At 39.2% G+C, this 27,497-nt stretch overlaps 1 protein-coding gene across 1 annotated transcript in view; it reads right to left on the bottom strand.

The window, feature by feature from the left end:
- PRKDC (protein kinase, DNA-activated, catalytic subunit) overlaps positions 1–27,497 on the bottom strand; it is a 78,755-nt gene that overhangs the window by 9,965 nt on the left and 41,293 nt on the right. The window contains exons 52-74 of the mRNA XM_034062706.1: positions 27,371–27,482; positions 25,715–25,839; positions 25,473–25,622; positions 24,883–25,056; positions 23,763–23,861; positions 23,329–23,539; positions 22,577–22,766; positions 22,013–22,228; positions 20,630–20,742; positions 15,343–15,474; positions 14,629–14,808; positions 11,216–11,424; positions 10,637–10,775; positions 9,890–10,078; positions 9,213–9,437; positions 8,599–8,707; positions 7,792–7,903; positions 6,091–6,280; positions 4,740–4,914; positions 4,462–4,652; positions 3,544–3,724; positions 2,863–3,023; positions 1,121–1,332 (exon numbers count right to left, since the gene is read on the bottom strand). Coding sequence (XP_033918597.1) covers positions 1,121–1,332; positions 2,863–3,023; positions 3,544–3,724; positions 4,462–4,652; positions 4,740–4,914; positions 6,091–6,280; positions 7,792–7,903; positions 8,599–8,707; positions 9,213–9,437; positions 9,890–10,078; positions 10,637–10,775; positions 11,216–11,424; positions 14,629–14,808; positions 15,343–15,474; positions 20,630–20,742; positions 22,013–22,228; positions 22,577–22,766; positions 23,329–23,539; positions 23,763–23,861; positions 24,883–25,056; positions 25,473–25,622; positions 25,715–25,839; positions 27,371–27,482 — 3,795 coding nt within the window. The remainder of the gene's footprint in view (positions 1–1,120; positions 1,333–2,862; positions 3,024–3,543; positions 3,725–4,461; positions 4,653–4,739; positions 4,915–6,090; positions 6,281–7,791; positions 7,904–8,598; positions 8,708–9,212; positions 9,438–9,889; positions 10,079–10,636; positions 10,776–11,215; positions 11,425–14,628; positions 14,809–15,342; positions 15,475–20,629; positions 20,743–22,012; positions 22,229–22,576; positions 22,767–23,328; positions 23,540–23,762; positions 23,862–24,882; positions 25,057–25,472; positions 25,623–25,714; positions 25,840–27,370; positions 27,483–27,497) is intronic.

The raw sequence follows: 27,497 nt of genomic DNA, 5'->3' as shown, positions 1-27,497 counted from the left end.
AATGCAGCAGAGATACCATCACAACTTAGCATGCAGATAAGCAATGATCCAGATTGTCTGCCATATTCAAGAATCTGGTAAAATAATTGAGGGATAGGCAACCAGGACTCCCTAAGAATTCTCTCTGGGACTGCATGATTGTTAATATATTGACTGTCCTTACCATGCAGCTCCTAATTTCTTAATTAAGTGCTCCACTATGAAAACTGGAGCTTGCTGGTGAAGTGGAAAGTGTCCTTGCAACATAAAGAGGCATTAACCAGACTGTACATCCTGCCACAACAGTTATTTAAGGATGATACTTTGCGAAGCACAAGACTTTATCTTCTTACCTGAAGCAAAGAAATTCAGCAAATGCGTGAGAGATTAAAAAAAAAGGGGGGGCAGAAAGACCACTAAAATTGTATTAGCGGTTCTACAGCACTGTGTGGTAAAAATTAACTTTTGCCTGGGGATTAACCTGGGTTTTATCGCATGGCAAAATGGGCAAGGGAGGGCTTGTAGAGGAAGGTGCATGTTACACACCGAATAAGCAGAGAAGAACACAAAAGAGCTGTCAGTCAAGAGAACATGTATCCATTTCACTGGCCCTCTCTTAAGTCTGGTAGCAGTATCTACCTTATTTAAACATTTCTGCTTTCTTTTCATATTAGAAAGATCGTAAATGTCTAAGCAAGCTTAATCTTCACCTCTGATGGATACTGACTCATGCTGCTGTAAAGTCTGCTACAGAAAGAGCCTAATCATGACCAGATTTCCCTTCTACCTCAGCAGAGCAGGAGAAAAAAGAAGAAACTTTGACCACCACAGAATTACAAGGAGAAAGGGGTTGCTTCTTTGTGGTCTTTTTGTTTTATCTTGGAAAAACTTCCCACAGCCTGTGGACTATACATACTTGGTACTTCAGCATGTATGAAGGCCACCAGCCTAAGTATGTCTAATATTAAGATTTATGTATTGTTTTTCCCTGGGCCTTTAAATGAAAACACAGTGTGCATGGGACTATGCTTTAATGTTCCTCATGCCCACCCTAGAGAAAAGTTTGTTTAGGAAAAATAAATCAATCTCTTCACTCCTGAATAAAAAACATACAAAAGAGCTCCTCTGTTTGTAAATTCACCTTTCCACAAATTCCTTGTTCTTACAACCAGTTGCAGTATCTTTGAAACAGTAACTTTCACTGCTGATCATGAAAGGGTAGATGATTGCCTGGGGATAGGTATCTGCAATCTCTTCAACAGTGTGCTGCACAGCTACTGCTTCATCCTTGTCAAGTAGTGCCATCATCTGGCTAATCCAACCAATAAACTGCCAACAGGGAACTGAAGAAAGCTGCAAAAACAAAAGATACTGCTTTTAACTGTGATCCTCCTGGAAAATACGAAACGTAGCAAGCAAACAAAACTGCTCTGTGGCCCAGCCCGTCAGACAGAAACACATGAAAAGGAAACAGAGAATGTCAACTAAGCTGCACAAACCAGCCCCTAGTGAAGCAGAGATTTCATTGTTACTACTACTACTACCATTATCATCGCCCACTGCTGCTGCTGCTTAATAGGTTTTCCATTATAAAGATTTGCAGCTTGTTCTTCAAGATGAGGCTTTACACTCAAACTTGTTGCTTTTCTGTCTGGGTGCAATATAGCAATTTTTGATCACTATATACAAACAACTCAAAAATCTGAAGGGATAGTTCAAACATCACTGGGTTGAAGTCTTGGTTTGAGTAAAAAAAAGCAGGCGGGGGAACACTGGAACTTCTACCACAGTTTTGTCCTTCCTTCAACTTTAAAAAGGTTTCGGTTTGCTGACAGATACTAATTTCAGTAAAGTACACCTCCCAGTATATTTCATGCTTGCTCCCCTTCAAAAACTGTATCACTTTTGAAAGGACAATTACAATATATTTTCTTGTGATAGCCAGAGGCCAGACTCACAAATCCTTTCCTCCTGTCTTACCCCTTCCTACCTTTCTAATAGAGTTTAAAATCAGATTGTCAGTATTTATCTCACAGAAAGATGGAGGAGAGGATAAAGAACTGCCTGCTGAACTCCTTTTTGGAGTGAGATCTGTCAACTGGGTCAGATGTCAGGTTCTGTTTGAACCAGCAGAGTTTCACTGTGGCCACACCATGCACACCTCAGCCATTTTTGCTATTTCCTCAGTTTCTGGGGATAACTAAGCCATGTTTCTGTCTTGAGTTCTTCCTCTGACAGTGCCTGGCACTCTGTGATCACCAGCACAATGACACAGGCTTGAAAAGGCAGGCAGGCTAAGGCAGATACAGGCATGAGTCACAGACATCTCAGCTTATCTGTCCTATGACAGCAGGGAAGGTAAGCATGGCTCACACTATCCTGCAGTTGAATGGCAAGGCAGGGATGGGCAGCAGAAGGGAGGAAGTGGGAAATACAAAGAAGGAAGAAGCTGTAGTGACTTCTGAAGTGAGAGGTCGGAGATGTGGAAAATAAGTCTGGAAAAGCTGCTGCCTTCCTGCATACAGGAAACAGCCTACAGAAATAAGATTACGTTTCAACCACCTTTATCAGCCCACTTAGGTTGTTCTGAAGGAAAAAAAGCCAACAAACCCACAACACAGTCTTTCTCCAGCAGTTCTCAAAACAACATTTGGTAACAGAATAATGACAAAAAGTTAAACTTGTAAGAAAAAAGTTCCTGTCTGTATGAATTAGACTCAGCAAGTTAGAGAAAAGACAAGGAACAAGGATGGGATAAAATTTATCTGATTTACCTGAAGCAAAACTTACCAGTCTAACCTCTCTATCCATCCAACCTCCACCCCCACCTTTTAAATCTGATTTGTAGCAATATTTGCTGCCAGAAAAATGGAAGCAACTAACCTCTCGTGTCACTAGACCCAATGTCTCTGCTGGATATCTTTCAATTATTTGCAGCAGTCTAGGAAATCTCAGCCTGGCTTCTCTGGAGTTCAGTTTTAAAGCTTTTATCATTTTGTCCACCACAATAGCTGGGAATAGCTGTAGATCTGCAGCATTAATTTCTGCCAAGAGACATTAAACAAGAATTATCAGAAACACCATCACTTGTTCCATGCCTTTGATCATCTGGAACATTCATCTTTACAATTCAGAATTTTCTTTTCGGTGTATTTTGTATTTTTACTTTGTTCTCTTTCCCATATGTTTAAACTGCACACATCTGCAACACATGTACTTAGGAACTGTAAGGATTATCTTTATCAGAAAGCTGCATCACTCCTGGTATCTTGCTGGCTTTAAATACAGCACTGCTGTGGTCTGGGAAGGAATAAGGGAAGCATCTGCTGGATATGATATATTTCTTACAAGTGAGAGGGAGACTATGAGTGATTCACTAGTACCAAAGCTATCACTAATAGTGTTGGGGGGGGGGGGAAAGAAATCTAAATACTGATGAACTGGAGGACAAACTGTTCCATTCAAATTCAAGATGTGTGTCTCAGGGACATCTCCTGGCTACCACTAAAAGTCACGTATCACCGATAAATACACCTCACATGCTTAGGAGAAATCCTGACTCACCAAATGAGTTTTCTTCTTCCTTACGCAGATGCTGGTCACAGAAACCGACCAAGGTCATATAAGCATCAATAACTCCTGTCACATCTACATGTTCCATGGAGTGGGACTGCACCTCCTCTTCAGACTTCCTTGCAGCACTGCTGAAACACTGAAAAGCCTTTCTGTTCAGGCCTGCCAATACCTGAAATTAAACCATAAGAGGGAAAGAAAAGAGACATGTTAGCAAGTAGCATTCACCCATTCTTTCTGAAACCAGAGCTTGCTTGCAAACCTTGAGTGGGTAAAGCTTTAACCGTATTAAATGTTTTGAGCAGCTGATACAATGGAAAAAAAAAGAACATTACATTAAGCAGTGATTTCCAGACTTTCCAATGGGAAAATATAAAACACACTTTTAACTTACATTAGACTTTGGACATGCTATGTGAAATTTGTATAACTGCAAAAAAAGTAACTAGAGGTTTTGCAAACAGTTAGCAGAAAACATAATAGCAAATGATTTTTTTCCTATTAAGACATTATATCTACAACATCTGTATTAACAGTTATACTTAGAATTTGTGTTAAAAAATAAGAAAGCATGCATCAAGCTATTTAAAATCTGATGTGTCTTTCCTACTGCAAACATTGTCATACTGATCATATGTTTCTAATGCAGCTGATGCAACGAAGGACTCGACAAGATCCTTTACTACTGAATGTTCATAAATCAAGTATGTATGCTCCCATATTGCCAACAAGATTACCATTCTCCGACATTGTAGCAGTTACAGCTTATCCCCCCTCCCCCTTCCCTAGCTGATGTTCCTGGATAAACCACTGCTAATAGCAGTGTGTATCTATCCATATCTATCAGTACCTACTGAAGTAGTGATTTTAATACTCAAATACCTAAAAAGCTTTTTCCCTTTCATTTACCTTTTCAGGACTCTCAAGGCTTTCCCCTGACAGGGTTGATATTTTTTCCACCTTTTCTTCCTCAATTTGCTCCAGGCATCTTGGGTCCTGACTAAGAGCATCTGCCATGACATGGTACGTAGTACCCAGAAGAAGATACTGGTTTCGGAAGGCCATTATGTTCTTGCAAAGATAGTCTGATTTGGTATCTTCTGTTGGAATTCAAAACCAAAGCTGGTAATCTGACAACAAAGGAGCTTTGCATAATAAACAATGTGAAGCAAAGAGAACGTTGTTACCAAGCAGGGAGATGGTTTTTAACACTGAGAGCAGGCGTTCAGGACAACTCTGGTTCCGGCTGCAACTATGTGTAAAGCGGCAAAAGGCGTAATTCCACCTCACCAGCCAGTCTTCCCTTGTTTTGGCTTCTTTGCGTAGGTCTTTCAGAAGCTTCTTGGCAACCGAGAAGCTGTTCTGTATTCAGATTAAGACAAAATTTGCACATAATGTACCTGAAGAGGAAGTAAAACCTTTCTGCAACAAAATTAAGGATGAGAAGATTTAGGTGAGACAAGCAAAGCTGTAAGATGAAGAGAGGTCCACTGCTTGCTGAGTCTCATTCAAAATCAGATGAGTGCTAATGGAGCAATTTGAGAAGAACAGAGGGACAAACTGAGGAAATTAAAATAATTCTATCTGCATGACTAAACAGGCATTAACTGTTCTGCAGTACAAACACATACTGGGAATGTAAGTTGGTTTATAATACCATTAAGCAAATCACTTTGTGTTTTGATGAAAAGTTTCATGTAAGTAACATTAAAGGAAATCTTATTTTTCATTTACTCCTTTAAGAGTGTATAGTCAACACAGCAGTAACATTATATTTGCTTATTACAGTGCTTAAAATAAACTCTTGTCAATGACTGCAGATTTCTGCAGCATCTCAGATGAGGGAAACCTTGACTTCACAGAATCATAGAATAGTTAGGGTTGGAAAGGACCTTAAGATCATCTAGTTCCACCCCTCCTGCCATTGGCACAGACACCTCACATAGACTTCAGTATTATCCATCTTGTCTCAAGCTTGAAACACCAAAGGCCCACCATCAAAGGCAGCTATGTTTCAGTCATTTTAACAGCCAAATCCAAACCTAAGTCACTCAGCTTGAGTTCCTTAGGTATGTGTTAAACCCTATAAAAAATACTACCATAAAATTCTTCATCATTGCTAACTAAATTCTATTGATTCAATGTGAATTTGTTTTCTTGTACAGAAAAGATTATTTGTAAATGACAAGTGTAATGTTTGGTTGCAAACATCCCTTTCATTAAGACTGAAGCTTTTAAAATACTTTATTTACCTGGCCTTTAGAGTGTCAGAAACCATCTGTGGATCAAAGGGCTCTTCAGGGACATTTCCAGTAATGACAAATTATTGCCAAGTTTGTAACTAACATTTATCCATTTCTTTTCATTCACTGTGAAACTGACTTTCTTGAGTTTTCAAAATGCCCCGGGCAGCAGGGTCAAAGAGAGACAAGGTCTGCCCTGGCAAAAAGGTGCCCAACACCACCTAAGAGGCTTTCCCAGCTACAGTTTCTACATATTTTCTCAAAAAAATGGGAAGCTTCCAGACAGTACAATCACCTGTTTCCTGGCACTTTCTATCATCTTCATTTTCATGTTAAATTTGCAGCTCTTAATCATTGAGTAAATGTCTTCACCCTGTTGATCCACTTCCATCTGCTCCCCAGCACCATATTCTTCATCCACCTCCATACTGTCATTGGCCTGATCACAGAGAAGTTTCTCCTGCAGTTTGTCAAGAAAGAAACACCTGCACAATGACAACAGGAGTACAAATCACCCTGGTATACATCCAAGGGAATAAACATTCTAAAGAACTGATCTACCTGACAGTAAATAAAGCTAAGAAAAAGCAGGAAGCTATAGCAATCACCTGTGGCAAAGGCTAAACATAGCCCTCGGAGTCTGGAAAGTTGTAACAGAGCCAGGTTGATCCCAAGAGCATTTTAAGATCTTGAATTGGCATGATTAAGTATTAGAAAATGTCCATAATAGAGTGGATTTTTTTCTTAGGTTGTTCTTTTAAAATCATAGCTACAACCTCTTGGTTCACCAAGCCATAACTTGACAGAAGCGCAAACAGGTGTCTCAATTACATAGTGTGGCAGGCTGTATTTTATGTCAACCTGCAATTCAAATGTGTATCACACCAACACATGTAAACATTGACATTTGTGTTGCAGAAAAGACCAGCAACTATACTCAACTTTTGAAAGGGAATTGCCATGAACCAATACTAAATCTTTTTCATTCTACAATTAGTCCTATTTAATCTAATACCATTTTCATTACGTAGACTGTTATTTAATTTAACTGAAGTCTGGAGTGGGGTCTGGAACATCATTTGGCACCAATTTAAGATGAGATAAAGGTTTTCTAAAAGCATGTAAGCGTTTAAGACACTGATAACCCTTTAACTCATAAATGTTTTGAGACTTCGAAAAGGAGAAAGCAGTACTATGTATTTTGCCTAATATTTAACTGCAGTAAGTTCTTGTGTAGTCATGCTTCCCTGATACTAAGAGATAGTAAAATAAATTACAGAGCATGCTGGGTATCAGCAAAGCTGTTGAAGAAGTTGTCCCCCAGGAAAGGAGAAAGAATCTAGATTGCACTTTAGGAATGGATTTGGATGATGACAGATACCATGGGGAGGACAGAAAACTTCACATTCAAAAAAGCATTCCAGCTTCTTAGGAGCTACTCTCTGGAGAACCTTTGTTCTTTCTAGCAACAGTCACACAGCAGACATCTCCAATTACAGCACTGGTCATTAACTTTCCTATAAACATGTGAAGCACTGATAGTGACAGGGCTGGGCTTATTTTGTACACTCCCTAGCTTTGGAACTGCCTACAAAATAGGTTAGTATCTTTATTCATAACACACTGCCCTTTTTAGGTGGTTTTTCATTGAGCTAACTGTGGCTAATGTACTCAATTACAAGTGGGTGTTTTCAAGAGCTGCTGAAGTGGGCTAACTTGCACAGTGCATGTGCACTGATGCTACACCGATAGAAGAAAAACCCTAAACTAACAGTTATGTTTTCCTATCAAAATATGATTTATTCTTTGGCCACTTCCCAACCTCCTTTTGCTTCTCACCACAAGTTAGTCATAGAAAAACCAGATACACTGATAAAGCTACTACAATGGTTAAAAAAAGTCATACATTAGATTAACAGCAGCAGCATTACAAAAAGCATCTTTCAGAACAAAACAGGCAGACAGAACTAAAGCTAACCCAAGAATGTAATTTTACCGATTTGTAATGATATCATCCCAGATGTTCATAGGATCCATTTTAGCATCTGGATATCTGCTTGTCCAAATTCTGAGAAGTCTCTTAAGGGAAGCCTGTGAAGCTAAGTTACCTAGAAATCAATCAAGAATACTTTAAATGCATCTAAATACAAACAGCACGAAGAAGGACTAAACCAAACATAGTCTAACATTCAAATCAGAAAACTGCAATAAAAGAACCCACTTGCATTTAATACACTACTTGGCAATCATATACCTTTTGTTTATTGCTGAAGCACCCAAGATTCAATAAGGACATCAGTGCAAATTGTTGCTGGGAATTACCACTGTGTAGGTACCTTTCCATACGGGAGTATGTTGGAAGACAGTGGAAATGTAAACTGAATTTAATATGTAATTACGCTCATAGATTTGTATTTCATGCCTACCTCAGGAGCTATAAAATACATACCACACCCATCTTTTATCTCTGCTAACTACTATTTGCTACAAAAGCAAAACCAACAAAAAAATCTCTGTTTAAAACTATTACTTATACTTTAAATGAGATACTTAGCTCTTATCACAATAGCTTGGCTAACAAAACTTTGCAATAGGACATAGAAGTATCTTCAAGCCTGCAGAACTGCAGCTGTTCTTACTGTCAATAAGACAATAGGAAGTAATTCCAGACTTATGCTCCTTCAAACAGGAGTTTGGTAATCCAGGTGTGGCAACAGTCATTCAAATTTCAGGAAACCATGATTATTTAACAGTGAAAGGAAAGTTGATTAAGGGGATGGGGGAAAATTAAACAAATGTTTACTTCTCCTGGTCATAAAATTGATGAAATCCTGTATTTCTGTCAAAGCTTGTACAGACTGCAGTTTGGTCATCCGACTTTGGTATAACAAAGTATCTATACTGGAATAGCTCTGAAAAGAAAGGGAGAGAATGGAAGTTGTCACATAAAGAATTTACAGCATGGTTCTATTCAGTGCTTTACATGCTATTTATGTGATGCTGCTTTATATTATGCCCTACAACTGAATCTTTTACAAGTAATTTAATAGTCCGTAATCTGAAAGCAACTTTACTTTGGACAAGCATAGAGGTATATTCTAGCTCCAATTCCTACCCTAGGTTTTAGGGTAGTCCTACAGTCTAATAAAAATTTAGTAATGGATGGATCTTGTAACCTCTGAATGTAATACTCTTTTCAAGTTTGTTCTGGGGCCAGGAGGCTTCTGAAAAGAGGAATGAAATAAAACCATTATTAATCTGCATAATTACTCTGAAAAATGTCTAATAGAGGAAATCATCAAAATGAAACAAATTAGAATGGGATGACACACTCCACTGGCTGGCTCACCCCTCATCATTGCAAGCAATGAATTGAAATTTATACAAAAAATCATATCAGAGATAGCAGAGACTTACCTGCATGAAGATCTGCATGGCATTGCTAATGTAATATTTGGCTCTGTCAAAATCATCTTGCAGAATGTAAAGAAGACTAAGCTCCTGGCTGTAATGCATTTCTATAATGGATTTCTTCTGTTCTGTCTTCATTGCCTCATCAATAAAAGTTAACAAAGTCTGATCATTTTCCCCACTGAGCAGTAACTTCAACTTACTGCGTATTAGATAGGGCAAATACGTCTCCTAAAAGGTAAAAATATGGTCTTTACTTATAGGAATTGAGTATTAGACAATAAATATTATTTTTCTTTTTATGTTATCAGGGATAGATCAGGTAAGTATTAAAATAGCTGAGTAGTTTTCTTAAATGTATTCCTTTAGACAAATTTCAATTTATCAACAAATCACAGCAGCTTTGTCCCATAGGCTCCAGAAGTCGTTAGCAAATTCTACCAGTTTCAAATCCAGTAGTCTGGTAACTCTTAAAACATGAAACAAATAGAAGTGAAAAAAACAACAAAAACACTGCCAGAACTGCAGAAGTTACTGCACCCATTACTTTTATATATCAGTCTGGTAATTTCCACAGCAAAGTAACCCAAATAGCAACTGATTTCCACCCACAATTGTATTACTGTAGGACATCCTTGCAGAGATAAAAATAGTGTAGTAGCAACAAAGTGATTTCTAAAAACCTGAAAAAATGGATCATTCCATGTTTTGTTCAGGTCTGGGGGTTTTTCACTATCGATATTAATGGTAGCACAATACTCCAGAGACTTCCAGTTTGTGAGGTGGTCATAGCATTCCAGAGATGCAAGCTCCCAGAAGTCCTTCTCCGCTTCTGTTGGCTCTCCATCTTGCCAGTCTTCTTTAGAGAGCGCCTAGGGAATGAATTTGAGAGGGAGGAAGGTTCTCAGCTGGAATCTGACACTAGTTTCAATTCTAAGTCTCATAAAAATATCTATCCATTTACCAGAATGTGACAGCAACATTAAATGCAGAAAATCCAAGCTTATCAGTATCTACACAGAAATTCATTTCACATAGCCATCTTTATTAATCCTGCATTTTTAAAGAGCAAAGATTTTAAAAGAAGGTTAAAGAGATCCTTCTTCATTTTTACACACTGTATCTCAGATTTTCTTTGCCATGAACACTGGCAGTTATTCTTTTGGGGTGGCAGTGTGCACACAGTGTTTCATTTGTCTGCCTAGGTGATTGCAGATGTGAAGCTTTGTAACAAACAAATAAGTAGTACTATGCTTACTGCTCTGTCATGACTGCTTATCAGTTTCCATGCCTTTGCAGACTGAACCACTAATTAAACAAAGCATAAGGACATTCTAAACAACATGCTGCTCCCAAAATGTTTAATTTTGACTTACTAGTTTTAAGTCATGAGAGATTTATGAAACAACACAATCTTGCTGTCTTTTTACCTCATCATAGTATTTAGCTGCTTCAGCATAATCACTCCTTGCTTCTGCCAACAATGCTTTCTGTGTAATTTCCTTAGTCCCAATCTTACCACTGAAAATGCCACGAAGGACATCATAATCTCCAAGAGATCGGTAAAGCCTAGCAAAATTGAAAAAGGAAATATTTTAATTGGTTAAACAGAAGTGATCAATGCACACATGAGCCATTTAAAGAAATAATCATTCATTAAGCAGTAATACTACTGGCTTGCAATTAAAAAAATATCTCTTATATTAAAGATCATAAATATATATTTAGAGAAACTTCATCTTGTAGGAAAATACCTGAACTGTGGAAACTCCTGCAGCTGAAAAGCTATGAACAAGATGTTTTTCAGCAGTCTGATAGCATCATCAGGGTGCACAGCTGTTAAGTCTAACTGCTCTAACTGAAATATAGTAATTAGCTGACAAGAAATTAAAAACATATCTAACTCTCAAAGAGGGAAAGACTAAGAAAGAAAACCCATGGGCCATAAAGGCACAGGTCATCACAAAGCAAACCTAAATGGGAGTAAATTATCTCAAACAAGAATTTACTTGGCAAGCTCAATCCATCTGATCACATCTGGGGGAAGCTCTGTCCTCCCGCGCATCCGCTTGGGTGGGGGCTCCTCCACAGGGGACAGAGCCATCAGGGCGTGCTCCAGAAGAAGGATGCCCACTGGCTGCTGTAAACTTGCAAGGCAGCTCGTGCTCACGTTAGCTGAATCCAGTTCTAATAGCTCTCTGTGCTGGTAACTTATTTCCTATAAAATGAAACAAAACAAACCAAAAAGCATCTACTTGGTCTGAAACTATGCTGACAGTTACCTTTTAGAGATCATGTATTTGGTATCCTTTTTCTTACAGTGCAAACTTTGGAAATAAGCCGTTAAATCTACAAAAGTCCCCAACTCTGGGAAAACTGAAATAATTTACTTCTGTGCTGTTGCTGTTTGGTCAGAGAACAGTAGAGAATAACTCCTCTACTTTGTCTGTCCCCAGGGCACAGGACAACTCTCTCAACAGAAATACATGGGCAGTGGGGGAGAGTGCATTTCACTTAACATACTGAGTGGTGCATTTCTGCCATAAGCTGAAAAGCAAAATTAATCACAATGTCTACTTTGAGCTGGAGGCTTTCTTTCCACACACTTTCCCGGTTTTAGCATACCACTGCTTCCTTTTAGATTCATTCAGTATTGTGTTCATCTAGTTCTGCCTGATGTAAAGGCATGGCAATATTCATAGCAGATCTTTACCATATTTAACATCAGTCCAAATACAGAATAACCTCATTTTCAGGAATAAACATCCTTCACCTGAAGGTTCTTCTAAATAGCTCAATTATCCCAAATACAGGTAAATATATCAAGGAAGCAGGAGCTGATTTTTTTCCACTTAAGAACCAAAAGAAAAGCTGCAATAATAGCTTAAGCAAACAGAGAGGGAAAAAAGAAAATTTTTAACATTATAAAAATTTAAGATTGTAAAAAATTTTTCATTATAAAAAACATCACCAAGTTTTAGGATAAAAATTAAAGTTTGATTCCTGCAACATGGTATGTTCAAAAATACGAAGTGGGAAAAAAACCCCTGCTGTTTGGAAATTACAACAAGAGACTGTGAAAACAACCAAGCTACACTTCTTTGATAAATGGCAACCACTACAAAACCTGCAGAATAGGCATCTGGCATAAGCAAACTCATTACACAATCTGTATAGTTGAGACTCTCACACCAATAAATTTGTACTCAATAAAAAGAAGAACAGCTTCCTGTAGCTTCCTGAGCTACAGGGCAGGTGGCTCCCAATGAAGGGTTAAGCACATGGTTCACCTGCTATTCAGGCAATTTCAACTAGCAGCTGAAACTGCACATTGTGCACCAGACACTTCTATGTACAGGCACACATTCCTTGACTGCAAATTTTAGGGGTTACGTCAAGGACACAATGCCAACTGCACAATCTAAAACCGTAAGAAAAGCTTGGCTAAGGTAAGACCATAAGCCCCTTCTCAGGGATGCCTAGGAAAAAGTGTGACAATTGTGCAAACCTAGTGGAATGTCCACAGAGTGAATATAAACTTACAATTTACAGACATCATCCCACATCAAATGAGATATCTATTTAGTGACTTTTTGTGACCATTAACTTATCTTTTGAAAGCAGAGGGACTGTTTCTTGCTCTGTATGCGCTTTATTTGCACCTGTTTAAAGATTAGGATGAATGGCATCCAAACTGGCCTGACAGCTAGGATATTTAGAAGGCAATACATGTTTCCCAGAGGCCAGGTATCTCTATGGAGTCTATGTAAACTTTCATGATGGATTTATCTTCTTTCTCAATATTTCAGCTGGTTTTCAATCTGTCCTGGAAGCCAATACCAGAGACTCATATTACATTTTAAGATTATACCTGTAGGCAAACCCAGCTCTTTTTATCACCAAGCTACTCTCCTAATGGGACCTGAACCTGCCACGGAACCAGAAGTAGGAAGTGTTTCTGAAACAAGCCCATATTTCTCATACTGTTGGTATATAGGAAACAGAAGCTGTATTTCCAATGGCCAGGACATTAGGACAGCCTTTGTGAGCTGAATGACAGCCCTGGCATTGTGTGCCAAGCCTCACCCTCTCCCTTGATTAACACAAGCTCTAATTCCTGTTGGGGAAAAGACTTCCTCTCACTGTTATGCAGGATGCTCAAATACACAGGCTGAGGCTTGCCTTTGTGCTGTTGTTCTTTTGTTATTGAATGGGGATGGTAATGAGATGCTCTTATCACTCTTGACTAATGACATGTTTGACTAATTGTAGCTTATCTATTTTTGAGTCTTTTTTTTTACATTTATTCAGAAAAAAAAAAGTAGCTAACACAACAGTGTTATTAATAGGCTCTAACAGACAGCACAATTCAACACAAATAACATTACCAAGACAGAGAACCAACAAATGAAATGTCTAGAGGGAATATTAACAGATAGCTATTGTGAGATGCTGGCTCAAAAAATACCAAGATAGGCCAGACAAATCCCCATTGCATTGACCTTTCATGCAGCTGCACAGAAAAAAAGTAAACAAGAAATTATATTTTCTCAGATGTGTAAATAGAAGTACTAAGAAGCAAAGTCACTGTTTAAAAGGCTAGTCCAAACCAGACACCCCTCCTGTATTACAAATGACATCTACTGTCCCAGACTATTTAGATTTCCGTAACAGAAAGAAGACATCACCTGCCACTTAATGATTATTTTGAAAGCTACAAAACAGATGCAACATTAAGATCAACAAGGTTGATGTGAAACATTAAACATAGTGAAAATGGGTATGTAACAGGTGCTTGGACAAGCACCCTGAAAACTGGGATAAAACACGAAGTTCACAATCTGTTTCAATAGCACAGTATGTTCCCACAGCAGAAAGGCTTGTGTTTTCTTTTCAGTGAAATGGCTGTGGTGCACCCACTCGCCTTCTGGTGGGAGTGAATCCTTCCCTCCTTACTGAAAACCCGCAGACAACTACTTCATGGGCCTAAGTTTCAAAAATAAGTAAGAGGCTAACAACAAACAGTCTGACAGCTACTGATATCCTCAAGACATCAAAGTATTCCATCAGTAAGCACTTCCCAGAAACAGGGAGATAAGCACCACACCCACATATCCCTTTCAATTGTTCTTGTGGCTTTCATTTCAAATCAAGTCTCTTCTTGTTGCTGATGCAATTAAAACATTAAAAGGTGACTCAAACTCTACAAATCAGAAACTGTAGAAGCCTTGAAAAATCAGTTCAGAGGCATGCATTACCTTGTTCACCTTGACAAGAATCACTTGAAATATCCATTTGATTAACAATTCTCTTTCCATCTCTAAATTTCAGTAACAGTATTTAACTTTCACTACCACTGGATTTATCGCACATTCAAAGACATTATACTCAAGTTACTTTCATGCCATATAGCAGGATTTACCTGGATGCATGCAATGAATGGTGGGAAGTAAGACAGGCTCATACTCAGGAAATTATTGAAGTTGTTCAGCAGCTTCTGGATGATGTTTTTTTTCTCAGAAGGAGTTTTAGATTTTTCTACCTCATGAAAAATTCCACAAAACAAACTGCTGAAGAGCTGCTTGGCAAATGTTGGATCTTTCTGCAAATTACAACAAGAGCAATAAGGCCGATGAATTTTGCAGTGACACAATAAACTAGTAAATAAAACTAAGAGATAAGACCCACCCTGTACCTAATCCCTATGTGGACAGTCTTTGGGAGTGGAATAATTAGCCTGGCATGCATCCCACCTATGCTGGGAATTACTGTACTACCCATTCAAACCCCATCTTAATTCTTCTACATAAACAACCTCCAAGACAATGTAGGTTTCAGATCAGAGGGTTGGTGAAGAGAGGGGAATTTACAATTTTGACATATTCATGGTTTCTACTACAGGAATCAGACACCTGATACCATCTTAGAGACACCACCGCCAGTGAAGAGGGTTTCAGGAAAAACCAGAAAACATCAATGTACATGGGGACCAGGGCCTTACACTGAGGCAGCTAACACAGAGAGATGAGACTGTGCAGACAGACGGTTCCATCTAATATTTAAAGGCGCTTTTTCAATGTCATTTTCCTCACAAGAACAGAAAACTTGACCAGTGACCTCTGAAAAGCAGACAGACCTGGGCAAGCCCCTGCAGAGGGGCAATGAGACTGTAGTATTCAATCTGGATGTCAGGAAGGTCTCCTACTCGGTAACTTCTGTACAAGGTAACCTGGGCATCGTATTTCATCTTCAGCTCAGATTTTATCTCCTGAAACGCATTGCTCATGTTAATAAAAATAACAATTGTCTTACTTAGAGAGACCTATATCTAGATAGAACAGGCACAGGTATTTCTGAAGTGTTTTATAAATTTTGCCATGCTAATTAAACAAATATATTTTCTATAGAGCCATAATATGGTTAAATCCAGATTAACTTAGTCAACTAAGAACTCAAAAGTCTTGCTCATAGACTTACTTCGGCCATTAACATTTAATATTAACACCTTGTAGTTCCTGCTTCCAAACAGGTAGTATTTAAGTAACTTTTAAAGAGAATGATTATGACTGACAGCTAGTGAGCCACTCTGGTTTAATAAGTTACTGCCTGCCAGATGAACCACAGCAGTCCATCCGATGATGGTTCTCAGCCTGGCTCAGGTGCAAAGTAAAATGAGGTCCCTAAAGCTAGTGTGTTTTATTTCACACAGTGGGATGGGGAGGAAAAGGAAGAAGGATGAACCTGCTAGAACTAATGCCTTGAACTTAAATCAAACCATAGTAAAACTTGTAAACTGCAGCTGTAAAATAGCTGCCCTGCCTTTTGCTGAGGATTGCAGAAATACATTGAAATTAAACAAGAGCTACTACCAAATATAAACAAAACCTGTCTCTGCCTTTCTTCCTTCTCATAGCACTTACATGCTATAAGGAAATCAACAGTCAAGTTTAGATGCTGGGATTTTGTTTTTAACTACTGTTATTAGCAGGTTATCCAGCAGACAGTGGGTGTGTATATATAAATATATATAGGTAGATTGGTAGAAGACGGAAACAGAAGAAAGCTTGAAGACTTCTTCCTCTTCTGTAAACCCTTTGTGATTTTCCTGTTTGAGCCCATTTTTCTTCTACATAACTTCAAAAGAATAATTTTCAAAAAGCTTGCAAAAGAAAAATGCTGGGATAAATTAAGACTATTAAAGCTCTTTCCAAATACTTTCTTGCTTAGGACCTACTTTTTCTTGTTTTGCCCCACCAGGTACAGTATTAATGCAAGCCACTGAGTTCTGTGGGCGTTTATGTTCAACAAATCTCTTTAAAAGTTTAAGGGGTCCTGAGAGAATTCAGAGTCTCCTCTGGTCCTTTATTGTGGAATATTACAGGGGGGTTTCTTGGTTGTATCTTGGACTGTCATACAGAATGTATTTAGAGGTTCTTTCTTGCAGGGTGGGAGGAAACAGTGTCAACAGGCTGAAAGATGTCAGGGAATCTGAGAGAAAGCCAGACTGCTTGCTCCAGGCCCAAACTGCACAGGGGCCTCAAGCATCCATTGTAGCTCACGCAGAAAAGAAGACCATTAACCCAGGAAGCTGGGAACTAGTAACAAAAAAAAAAAGGAGGAAGAGGACAATTAAAAGCAAGGAGCTTCCTCCTAAATCTGATGTCTCCACCCAGAACCACTTCGCAGTTTTGCAGGGGGTTAATGAGGAAACACACAACATGAACAACCGGCTGATGCACTGGTACGGAAGATCTCTACTGGTGCTGCCAGGAAAAAGTGGTGAATCATAGTGGTAGTGGACTCTACTTTGCAAGGGAAAGAAGCATTCATCTGTTGGCCTGACCCAGTCTCAAGGGAGGTGTGTTGCTTACCAGGACCTCGGATCAGGGATGTTGCAGAGAGGCTGCCTTGTCTATGACTGAAGTGTTGGAATGGAAGGTGACAGGCTTTTTACAAAGAACAGGCCTGGCAGGCGGGATGGGGGAGTTGCTATTTATGTTAGGGATAGGCTGGAGAGTATGGAACTCTGTCTGGGGACAGGTGATCAGTTAACAGAAAGTTTGTGGGTCAGGGTTAAAGGGAGAACAGCGATGGGAGACATTTCTGTGGGGAGCTGTTACAGACCGCCTGACCAAGAGGAATCTGTGGATGAAGTACTCTACAGATAGGAATAGCCTCACACTCACTAGGCCTTTGTCCTCATGGGGGACTTCAACCACCCTGACATCAGCTGGGACAATGGTATGGCCCGGCACAAGCAATCCAGGAGGTTCCTCAACTGTGTGAAAGACAACTTCCTTCTCCAAGTAATAGAGGAACCGATGAGGAGAGGTGCCCTGCTTGACCTCGTGCTCACCAACAGGGAAGGGCTCATTGGAAATGTGACTCTCCAGGGAAGTCTTGGATGCAGCAATCACGAGATGGTCGAATTCGACGTCCTCAGGAAAGTGAGAAGAGTGTGCAGTAAGCTCACTGCCCTGGACTTCAAGAGAGCAGGCTTTGGCCTCTTCAGGAACCTGCTTAGTAAGGGTCCATGGGATATAGCCCTGGAGGGCAGGGGGCCTAAGACTCTTGGTTAATATTCAAGGATCACCTGCTACAAGCTCAGGAGTGTTGCATCGCAACTAGAAGGAAGTGCAGCAGGAGGGTCAGGAGACCTCCTTGGATGGATAAGGAGCTGCTGAGGAAAATTCGAAGGAAAAAAGACGCTTATAAAAGGCGGGAGCAAGGACAGGTGGCCTGGGATGAATACAGGGATATTGTCTGGGAAGCTAGGGACCAGGTTAGGAAAGTTAAGGTCCAGTTAGAATTAAATTTAGCTAGGAATGTGAAAGATAACATCAAGGGATTCTATAGGTACATTCCAAATAAAAAACAGACTAGGGACAAAATGGGCCTTCTCCAGAAGCTATCAGGAGAACTGGCTACACAGGACTTGGAGAAGGCTGAGGTTCTGAATGGCTTCTTTGCCTCGGTCTTCACTGGCAAAGGCTCCGACCACACCAACCAAGTGCTGGAAGGCAGACGTAGGGATTATGAGAATGAAGACCTTGGGCCCGCTGTAGCAGAGGATCTGGTTCAAGACCATCTTAAGAACCTGAATGTACACAAGTCCATGGGACCTGATGAAATCCATCTGTGGGTCCTGAAGGAGCTGGTGAATGAAGTTGCAAAGCCACTGGCCATCATATTTGAAAAATCATGGCAGTCAGGTGAAGTTCCCAGTGACTGGAAAAAGGGAAATATAACCCCCATTTTCAAGAAGGGAAAAATTAATGACCCAAGGAACTACAGACCAGTCAGTCTCATCTCTGTGCCTGGCAAAATCTTGGAGCAGGTTCTCTTGGAAGGCATGCTAGGGCACATGAAAAACAACAAAGTAGTTGGTGACAGCCAGCATGGCTTCACTAAGGGGAAATCCTGCCTGACCAATTTGGTGGCCTTCTATAATGGGGCTATGGAACTGATGGACAGGGGTAGAGCAGCTGACATCATCCACCTCAACTTATTCAAAGTGTTCGACACTGTCCCACATGACATCCTTGTCTCTAAATTGGCGACACATCAATTTGATAGGTGGACCACTCAGTGGATAAAGAACTGGCTGGATGGCCGCACACAAAGAGTTGTGGTCAATGGCTCAATGTCCGGCTGGAAACCAGTAACGAGTGGTGTCCCTCAGGGATTGGTGTTGGGACCGGTCTTGTTCAACATCTTTGTCGCTGACATAGACAGTGGGATTGAGTGCACCCTCGGAAAGTTTGCCGATGACACCAAGCTGTGTGGTTCAGTTGAAACCCTGGAGGGAAGGAATGACATCCAGAGGGACCTTGACACGCTTGTGAGGTGGGCTGATGCCAACCTCATGAAGTTTAACCATGACAAGTGCAAGGTCCTACACCTGGGTCGGAGCAATCCCAGGCACAGCTACAGGTTGGGCAAAGAAGAGATTCAGAGCAGCCCTGCAGAGAAGGACTTGGGGATGTTGGTCGATGAGAAAATGAACATGAGCTGGCTTCAGTGTGAGCTCACAGCCCAGAAAGCCAACCGTATTCTGGGCTGCATCAAAAGGAATGTGACCAGCAGGTCAAAGGAGGTGATTCTGCCCCTCTACTCTGCTCTCGTGAGACCTCACCTGGAGTATTGTGTGCAGTTCTGGTGTCCTCAACATAAAAAGGACATGGAACTGTTGGAACAAGTCCAGAGGAGGGCCAGGAGGATGATCAGGGGACTGGAGCACCTCCCATATGAAGACAGGCTGAGAAAGTTGGGTCTGTTCAGCCCGAAGAAGAGAAGGCTGCGTGGAGACCTCATAGCAGCCTGCCAGTATCTGAAGGGGGCCTGCAGGGATGCTGGTGAGGGACTATTCATTAGGGACTGTAGTGATAGGACAATGGGTAACGGGTTGACACTTAAACAGCAGAGGTTTAGACTGGGTATAAGGAAGAAGTTCTTTACTGTGAGGGTGGTGAGGTACTGGAATGGGCTGCCCAGGGAAGTTGTGAATGCTCCATCCCTGGCAGTGTTCAAGGCCAGGTTGGACAGAGCCTTGGGTGACATGGTTTAGTGTGAGGTGTCCCTGCCCATGGCAGGGGGATTGGAACTAGATGATCTGAAAATCCTTTCCAACCCTAACTGTTCTATGATTCTGCGAAATGGTAGCTTTAACCTGTAAGTAAATATAAATTGGCTAAAATAGGTGTTTGTGTGGTTCTTCCAGACATAAGTTTTGTTTACACAGTTGTCTGCAGCTGCAAAGAATTATAAATGTCTCAAACTGGAAGCTCTCAGTCCTGAGCTCCTTTGCTCTTGGTCTAACTGCTATCATTTTTGTATGACATTACATGTTATTTTTAGTAACATTAACCTATGAAAAACTTAGAGAGCTTAAAACCACAAACTTCTTGTTTGTACGTAACACAATCAGGAAACCCATGTAGGACGAAGTTTGTGGTCTTGATAAACAGCAAATGACTATTACTGGCAGTCCTTCAGGTTAAAACTATGCAACTCTTCTATTTAGTCCATCAGCTGCACCACATTTTTGAGTTCACCTTCAGATACTGGATATCCTTTGCCAGCTACTTCAGCAGCATACTGTAGTTTTAAGGCTCCTAGTTTCCAGTAGAAAAACTGCAGAAAGCTTCCTGTAGGTGTTAGGGACTCTGTCACGTAAAACCACTTCATACACATGAAGTGGTAGACAGGAAATTTTATCATCCTGCTCTTTCTTCACTCATGATAAGTACCATCATTTAGCTTTAAGCCCATAAATAGCATGATTTCCAAATAAAACCTTCTAAAGCTCCTAAAGCAGCAACAAGTATCTTATACCTGCCCTTTCTTCACAAAGTACAGATAAAATACAAGACTGCAAATGGCATTGGGACTTAAGGTTTTTAAACTTATTTGGATTGACAGACCTTTTCTCTTTTCTGCTCAGCCACACCTTTTCTAGCATAAATCAAACTGAGTTTCTCTTGGTCCTTCAAGAAACGTCTTCGCAGTCTTAGAATTTCTGCTCGTTCTTCTATACCTAGGGAGCACACAACCATGTTCACAGCTTTTCCTTCCTCAAGCAAACTTCACATTTAAGGCAGGAGAATCATGCAATAATAAATGTCACCTTTGTATTTACTAGCTTACCAGCTAGTCTCCAAAGTTTCATATCAAACAACTCAATACAAGATAGCAAATTAAAACAAATTAAGTTGTTCTTAGGAAAAGAGGTAATAAGCATTTATAGAAAAACTTCTAGCATGGGGGTGAGGTATAAGGGTCAAACTATTGTACTGGGAAAAGCATTAAAAATCATGAACAACTTTGCCTCCTATGACACATTCATTTGAGTGCTCAAAGACAAGAATGGCATTTCCACCATATTTCATAAAGTATACAGCTCCCTACAAGAAAGAGGTGCTAGATATATTCAAAGACTGAGTAATAATAATATAGTTCTGTATTTTTAAAGTTAATATTACAGAACTGTCACTGGATCAGTTCCTGATCAAGACAGTTATGGAGAACAGCCACTTTACAGACTGTTCAGTCCATTTTATAGGAAAGAAAAGTGAGCTAACAAAACCAAAACACCACATCTGGTACTTTCCTGGTAAAAGCCCAGAGACTGACCTCTCCATTTCTCTAGTTCAGCACAGTCCAGTCAAAACTGCCCTGGAACACCTCTCAGGTATTGAAAAGGTCAGTCTATAGCTCTCTGCCTCAACTCCTGCTCTCATCCTTCCAGTCAAAATTTTAATGACAAGGTAGGCAAGAGTGAAATGGGAAGGAACAGGGAGAGGGAGCCTAAGCCGTTCTGGAACACACTGCGGGACAATACTGATGTTTTTCACTTATCGACTGGGTGGACGAAGGAGCATTCTTAGAAAATAGCAGGTAATTCTAATGACAGACTGCAATATGTTGTAGATCGCATCAGCACAGCTGAAATAGTTTGGAAAAAATATGTTTAAAGAGATCTGTTCTTTAGAGAGATAAGCAGTTAAATTTAAAACAGAAGGAACAGAACTTTCAGATATTCATGTTACAATTATCTTAGGGAGAGGTAGGAATGCAAACATCACACTGGCCCGTTTCTTATCCAGCAAATTATTTCATCTAGCAACATAGTTTTGCAGTTCCTAGCACAATTCTAATGTTTTGCCACATGTGTACTGCTACACATGCCTGGAAACAAAATCTCTCAAACTGAGCCTCAATTAGAATGGACTGCCAGCCAAAACTGACAAAGATGGTCTATAAAAATGTAATATTTATATAGAAATTGCATCATAAGGTTTACAAACCTTTAGTTTTGCCATCCACCTCATCTCCAGGCAAACGCAACCTTTTTTTCCCAAAATCTGGCCCCACTGGTTTAAATGTTGCTTGGTTAAATTTTTCACTCCGTTTGGTAACCAATAGCATGGATGAAGACACGGATTCAGAGGATGAAGGAACTGTATACTCTGCCAACGTGTCAATGCTACTTCCAGTTAGCCAATTAAAAGAACTTCTACCACCTGTAAAAAAAATGGCAAAAAAAAATCTGTAATCTTTATATCTTTTATATAATCTTTATATCCACATATAAATCAAGTGAAAAGATCTACTTTTCTCCCCCTGAAATATGTTTATGGGCAGAACAGATTTGAAGCAGTTAAGAAACAAACTTCTTTTTACATTAGGCAGAACATAAAATACATGAGACAAAAATGTGGCTGGATATTTTTTCTCATAACAGGAAAAAAGTCCTTGGAAACAAAATATTAAGAGACATTCTCACTTTTACATTTAAAAATTCATATACAACAGGAATTAAATCATTCCTACGGCAAACAAGATTTCCGAAGACACTAGTCTGGACTCACTGGCATGCTGTGTAGGTGTAAATTCATGTTGTCGCTGGGTAGCCCTCACTCGACCACTGACTGACCCAGAAGAAGAAAGAGATCTTTCTTGTGATAAATTCCTGTGGATACTATGAGAAGCTTGAGTATCCACAAACATAGGTGTGAGCACAGTACTTCGATAACGCCAACTGGAATCAATTACAAAGTCCTATGAACACAAAAACATTTTAATAAGAACAGTAAGAATACAGACTTTTTGCCTTCCTTCCTTGAGACAGGATAACAGAAATTACAGAATTTAAAACATCATCCTGGGGCAGAACTTTACTATTAAAAAACCCCCAAACACATCAAACTTCACAGGCTCAGCAAAAATGTTCACTAATTTGGACTTGTCAGCTGAGGACTAATTTACAGCTCTTGTACCAGTATCCTCATTCACAATTTTTTTCCTTACGATGTTACTTTCCACTACCCTCTCTTTTAGGTATTTCAGTACTCTACAAATCATACTGGGTGTACGTGTATATACATATGTAATTACTTTAATTCTTTTTTTTTTTTAAAGAAAGCAAAATTATTATGCCCCCAAAATCAGCAAACTTCTATTAATATTAATAACCTATGACTGTTGCAGCTGTTAGTTACGGAGGACAAAATGCACTTGCAAAAATTTCCTTCACTATGCCATTCCTACCCAAGTGGATATTCCTACATTAGGACCAGAACTTGTCATATGGCTGCACACAGGGTAACAAATTGCAACTCACCTGAAATTTGCATTCAGACAGTGGATGCTCAAATATTTTTCTGGAATAATCTGGGCTCTTGGTAGTCATTTCAAGCAGGAAATTTGTGATTAGACTCAAGTACTGTGTTTCAATCTTGGCGGAATATAAAGAATTTAGCAATGACAGCATCCGATCAAGAATATTTGTGGGTAACCTTGTCTCATTACTCCAAAAATTCCTAACAATTAATCTGTAAAGGCAAGGAATAAAGTTATTCTTAGTTATCTGCAGACACAATTTTATAAATTAGCTTATTGGAAGAAAAGGAAATAATGTTATCTCGCTGTTATTCTTACACTAAAATACTTATAAAACCTCTAAGGACAAACTCTTCTGTCATAAACAAAGCATGCACTTTAGGGATTCGTGACTTCAGACAGTCATCACAACACTGTTTACCACTGTTTACTCACTGCAGGTCAGCATTCTCATCAATTAGTCCTTGAAGCAGCATTTCTTTAGCCAGTTTGAGTATTTCCTGAGAATCACCATCTGCTTGGCTTTCTGGATCACTAATGGCAGGAGAAAAAGGACTCTTAATGACTTCTCTCAAACAATCCATAATAAAGTACGAGGATGAGGATGGTAGGAGAAAAGCAGGAACATGCTCTTCTTACAAAAATCTCAATTTGGAATGACAACAGTGCATTTTATTTTGTTTTTAATAACATGAAATCTTAATTGCCAAAAATTTCTTGTGTCTCAGCTAATAGAAAAGAAAAAATCAGAAAGCTAAGTAATACATGTTAGGTGTTTATTACAAAGGCCAAGCAGAAATAATTCTGAGTTCACAAGGTTAGAGCTGAGAGGCAGAGAATTAACTTTTCTCACATGATGCTGGAGTTAAAATTGCCTGTACTTTTTCATCACAGTAATTACCCATTTAAACAGTTACCTCTGGGAAAAAACGTAACAGAACATAACCAAGATGATTAAATCAGCAACCAGCTCGTCAAACTGAGAACATGACCATTTCTTACTCTAAGGGGTCAAACAGAAAGAACAGGTTTATACAGCCAGATTGAAGGGATCCAGATCATACTGAAGTGCCTTCTGGATGCTCCATCCCTGGAAGTGTTCCAAGGCCATGCTGAATGGGGCTTTGAGCAGCCTGGTCTAGTGGAAGGTGTTCCTGCCCATGGCAGGGTGGTTGGAAGCAGAACACCTTTAAGGTCCCTTTCAATCCAAGCCATTCTATGATATACCTTCTACCTATAAAAGGATTTCTTCAGTGTACAGTTCTTACTAGTTATAAATTCTGGCAACAAGAAAAAGAGTGGGAGCATCAGAGCTAAGACCTCTTATGCCATCATGCTGTGGTAATGCAACATACTAGTTCTGGGCTAAAGTTCAGGTCTAAGTCTTTGTCCCTTAGTGCAAGGGACAGAATTACTACAAAAGGCCAGAGCCACTTCAGCAAACCATAGGCTCTATCCTTCTGAGAACTGGAAGAACCCCAGGGACTAGCTGTTGGAAGAGTGTTTCAAACACTTTCACTCTGCCTGACAGACAACATCTGCAGTGAATACACACCTGTAATTATCATAAATCCACATCAGGATATCATACATGCGCTGTCGACATATTACAGAAGGGTGCGAAATGAACCCTGTCACTCCAGGAAGAAGTTCTTTAAGTTCTAATGGTTTCAGTTTAGACAGCATCTTGTACACTATATCCAAACAAACCCTTTGCCTTTCATCATCCCTAAAAAGATAGTGGGAGGAAAAAATAATAGTTGTATCACTTTTCACATCTACACACAGAAATAGTTCTATTTAGATTTTAGTAATAATATTTAGTTTTGCGTAAAGAGGTTTAGGTAAATACTTTTGAGCTCAATATAAGAGTAAGAATATAACTAAACTAACACATACTAAAGAAATTCTCATCCCAGTGTTGTTTCACCATAATGCTATTTAGTTTTTTTTGTTGTTCAGAGAGAACTAACCATTCTAATACTTAAATCCCAGATTCCACTAGCTCAAGTTAGGAGAGCAGTGATCAAAAAGTGAACATGAATTTTAAATGTTTCTGTATTTAAAAATCTTGTGGCCAGCACAGAAAGTGTTACCAAGAAATTTAGACTATGCATCCACATTTGTAATCATAAGACCACTCACCTATGATTCATGATCTGGATAAAGTCTTTACCCTTTAACTGCAAGTGGAGATCAGGTACTTCTTCTGCCCGGCACATTATTACTTCCAGACAGTAGGTTTTCATCACACCATGAAGTTTGGGTATCAAAAAGAATACTGCATTCATAAACCTTAACATAACCAGAAACCACAAAGAAAATCAAGTTACTTTCTATTATTCCTCTAGATCTACGATGAACATACCACGTCAATCATGACTTACCTGTCAGCAAGAGGTGGAAAATTCTTAACAACTTTATTCAGGCACTGAATAAACTTATCCTGTTGGGTGTTCTGATGATGTTTTAATTGTTTTATGACACAATCATAAACTGGATCTTCAAGTACCTGAGAATGAGAAAGACAGTAAGACAAGAATAGCCATGAAACTCATAATCACCTTAATGACACATAGCTCTGCTGCTGTAGTATTTGATTCTACTGCATTTTGCTAGATGAGACACACCCACCTCACACAGACATTTACGGTGCTTCATGGCTGCTGTACAGCTATGCCTGGCTGAAACACGACTGCCTGTTTAAACAATACTTTTGTAAGGTTCCTTTGATCAGTTTGAAAGCAACGCCTTTATTTTGAAATACAAGGCGTTTAGTATACTTATATAAAATATATTATAAAACATATAATATATATAAATATATATAATAAAACCTAAGTGGCTTCTAATTCAGTTTGGCAGATTTCCAATTAATGAATGTAAAAAAATAGATATTTTTAGTGAAAAGGTGGAAAATACTCAGCAACCTTCATTTAATGTCACCTTTTTTAGGATAAAGATATTTGCACCATCTTTGCTCATTTATTCAAAATACTGCTCTTAATGGAACTTGGAAGACTTTAAAAGAGAAGACTGCAGGAATTCAATTTATGAAATATGCTCTACAAAGTGTGAAAGAAGCAGAATGCAATTAAGTAAATAGCAGGAAAGAAGTAAGAATGGTAGGGCAAGAGGTAAGAATAAGCCAAAAGATCAGGCTAATAATCCACCTAGCCAGTATCTTGGTATTTTTGTGTCCAAAAGTAGCTTAAGAATGGTATATATGGGGAGCACATGAGCCTGGCTGCATTTTGTCCTCCTTTTATCTCATACAACTCAACGTGCATCTGTCATCAAATTAAGGATCATAGAGTGTACATTATTGCCTACTGTTTTTAGAACTTGTTAATGGTTTGGGGTTTTTTTTTTTGGAGCATGAATGTGCCTAATTTCTCTTTGAACCTGCTGCTACTACTTACCCCTAGAACCCTTTCTGGCAACAATTCCAGTAGTTCACTAACTGCAGTGTAAAGAAGTACTTCTAGCATCTGTTCCAAGCTGACTTCTGAGATCATCAAGCATTATCCCCTAGTTCTATTACTGAAGGTTTTGGTGAGTAACAGTTTTGCATTCACCTTATTCACTACCTAGAAAATAACTGGATTCAAAATTAAGTACTGTATGTATATTATTATTATTTTTAATTTTACATCGAAGCTTGTAAATTATTAAACATCCTCAGATACAGATATTCTAAAGCTAGTCCCAAACCTCCCAACTTGCAATTTTATTTTTAATTTAAAAAAACCCCACAACTTCAAATGTACCATGCCAGTGATTGATTTTGCCAGAGTTGCTGATCTGCAGAAGCTGAACAAAGCCATTCACTGTAACTCCAAAACAGGAGAGCAAAACCTCTACATTTAGTCTGCTCTCAAATTCTTTTTTCCTTTAATAGTTTAAACTTTTAATATGAACTGTTGGAAAAACACTGCTGAATTTTAAATACATTCATTTTTGGAGATGAATTGAGTAGCCATATCAAAGATGTACACAGAATTAAGACAGGAATGCTCAAACACACAATACAGTTCACTTACATTTTCTCTCTCAGCAATGTACTGAAGAGCAAGACCCAACACTTCTGCTGCAGCTGTATAAACTTCTTTATACTTTAATAAGCCCATGTTGCTGGTCAAAGCCTGAAAATACCTAACACAAAAGGTA

Source organism: Melopsittacus undulatus, chromosome 1, assembly GCF_012275295.1.
Source record: "Melopsittacus undulatus isolate bMelUnd1 chromosome 1, bMelUnd1.mat.Z, whole genome shotgun sequence".
NCBI classification, from domain to species: domain Eukaryota; kingdom Metazoa; phylum Chordata; class Aves; order Psittaciformes; family Psittaculidae; genus Melopsittacus; species Melopsittacus undulatus.
Note: the sequence above shows the minus strand (reverse complement) of the source record. Positions and strands in the feature narration are given on the sequence as shown.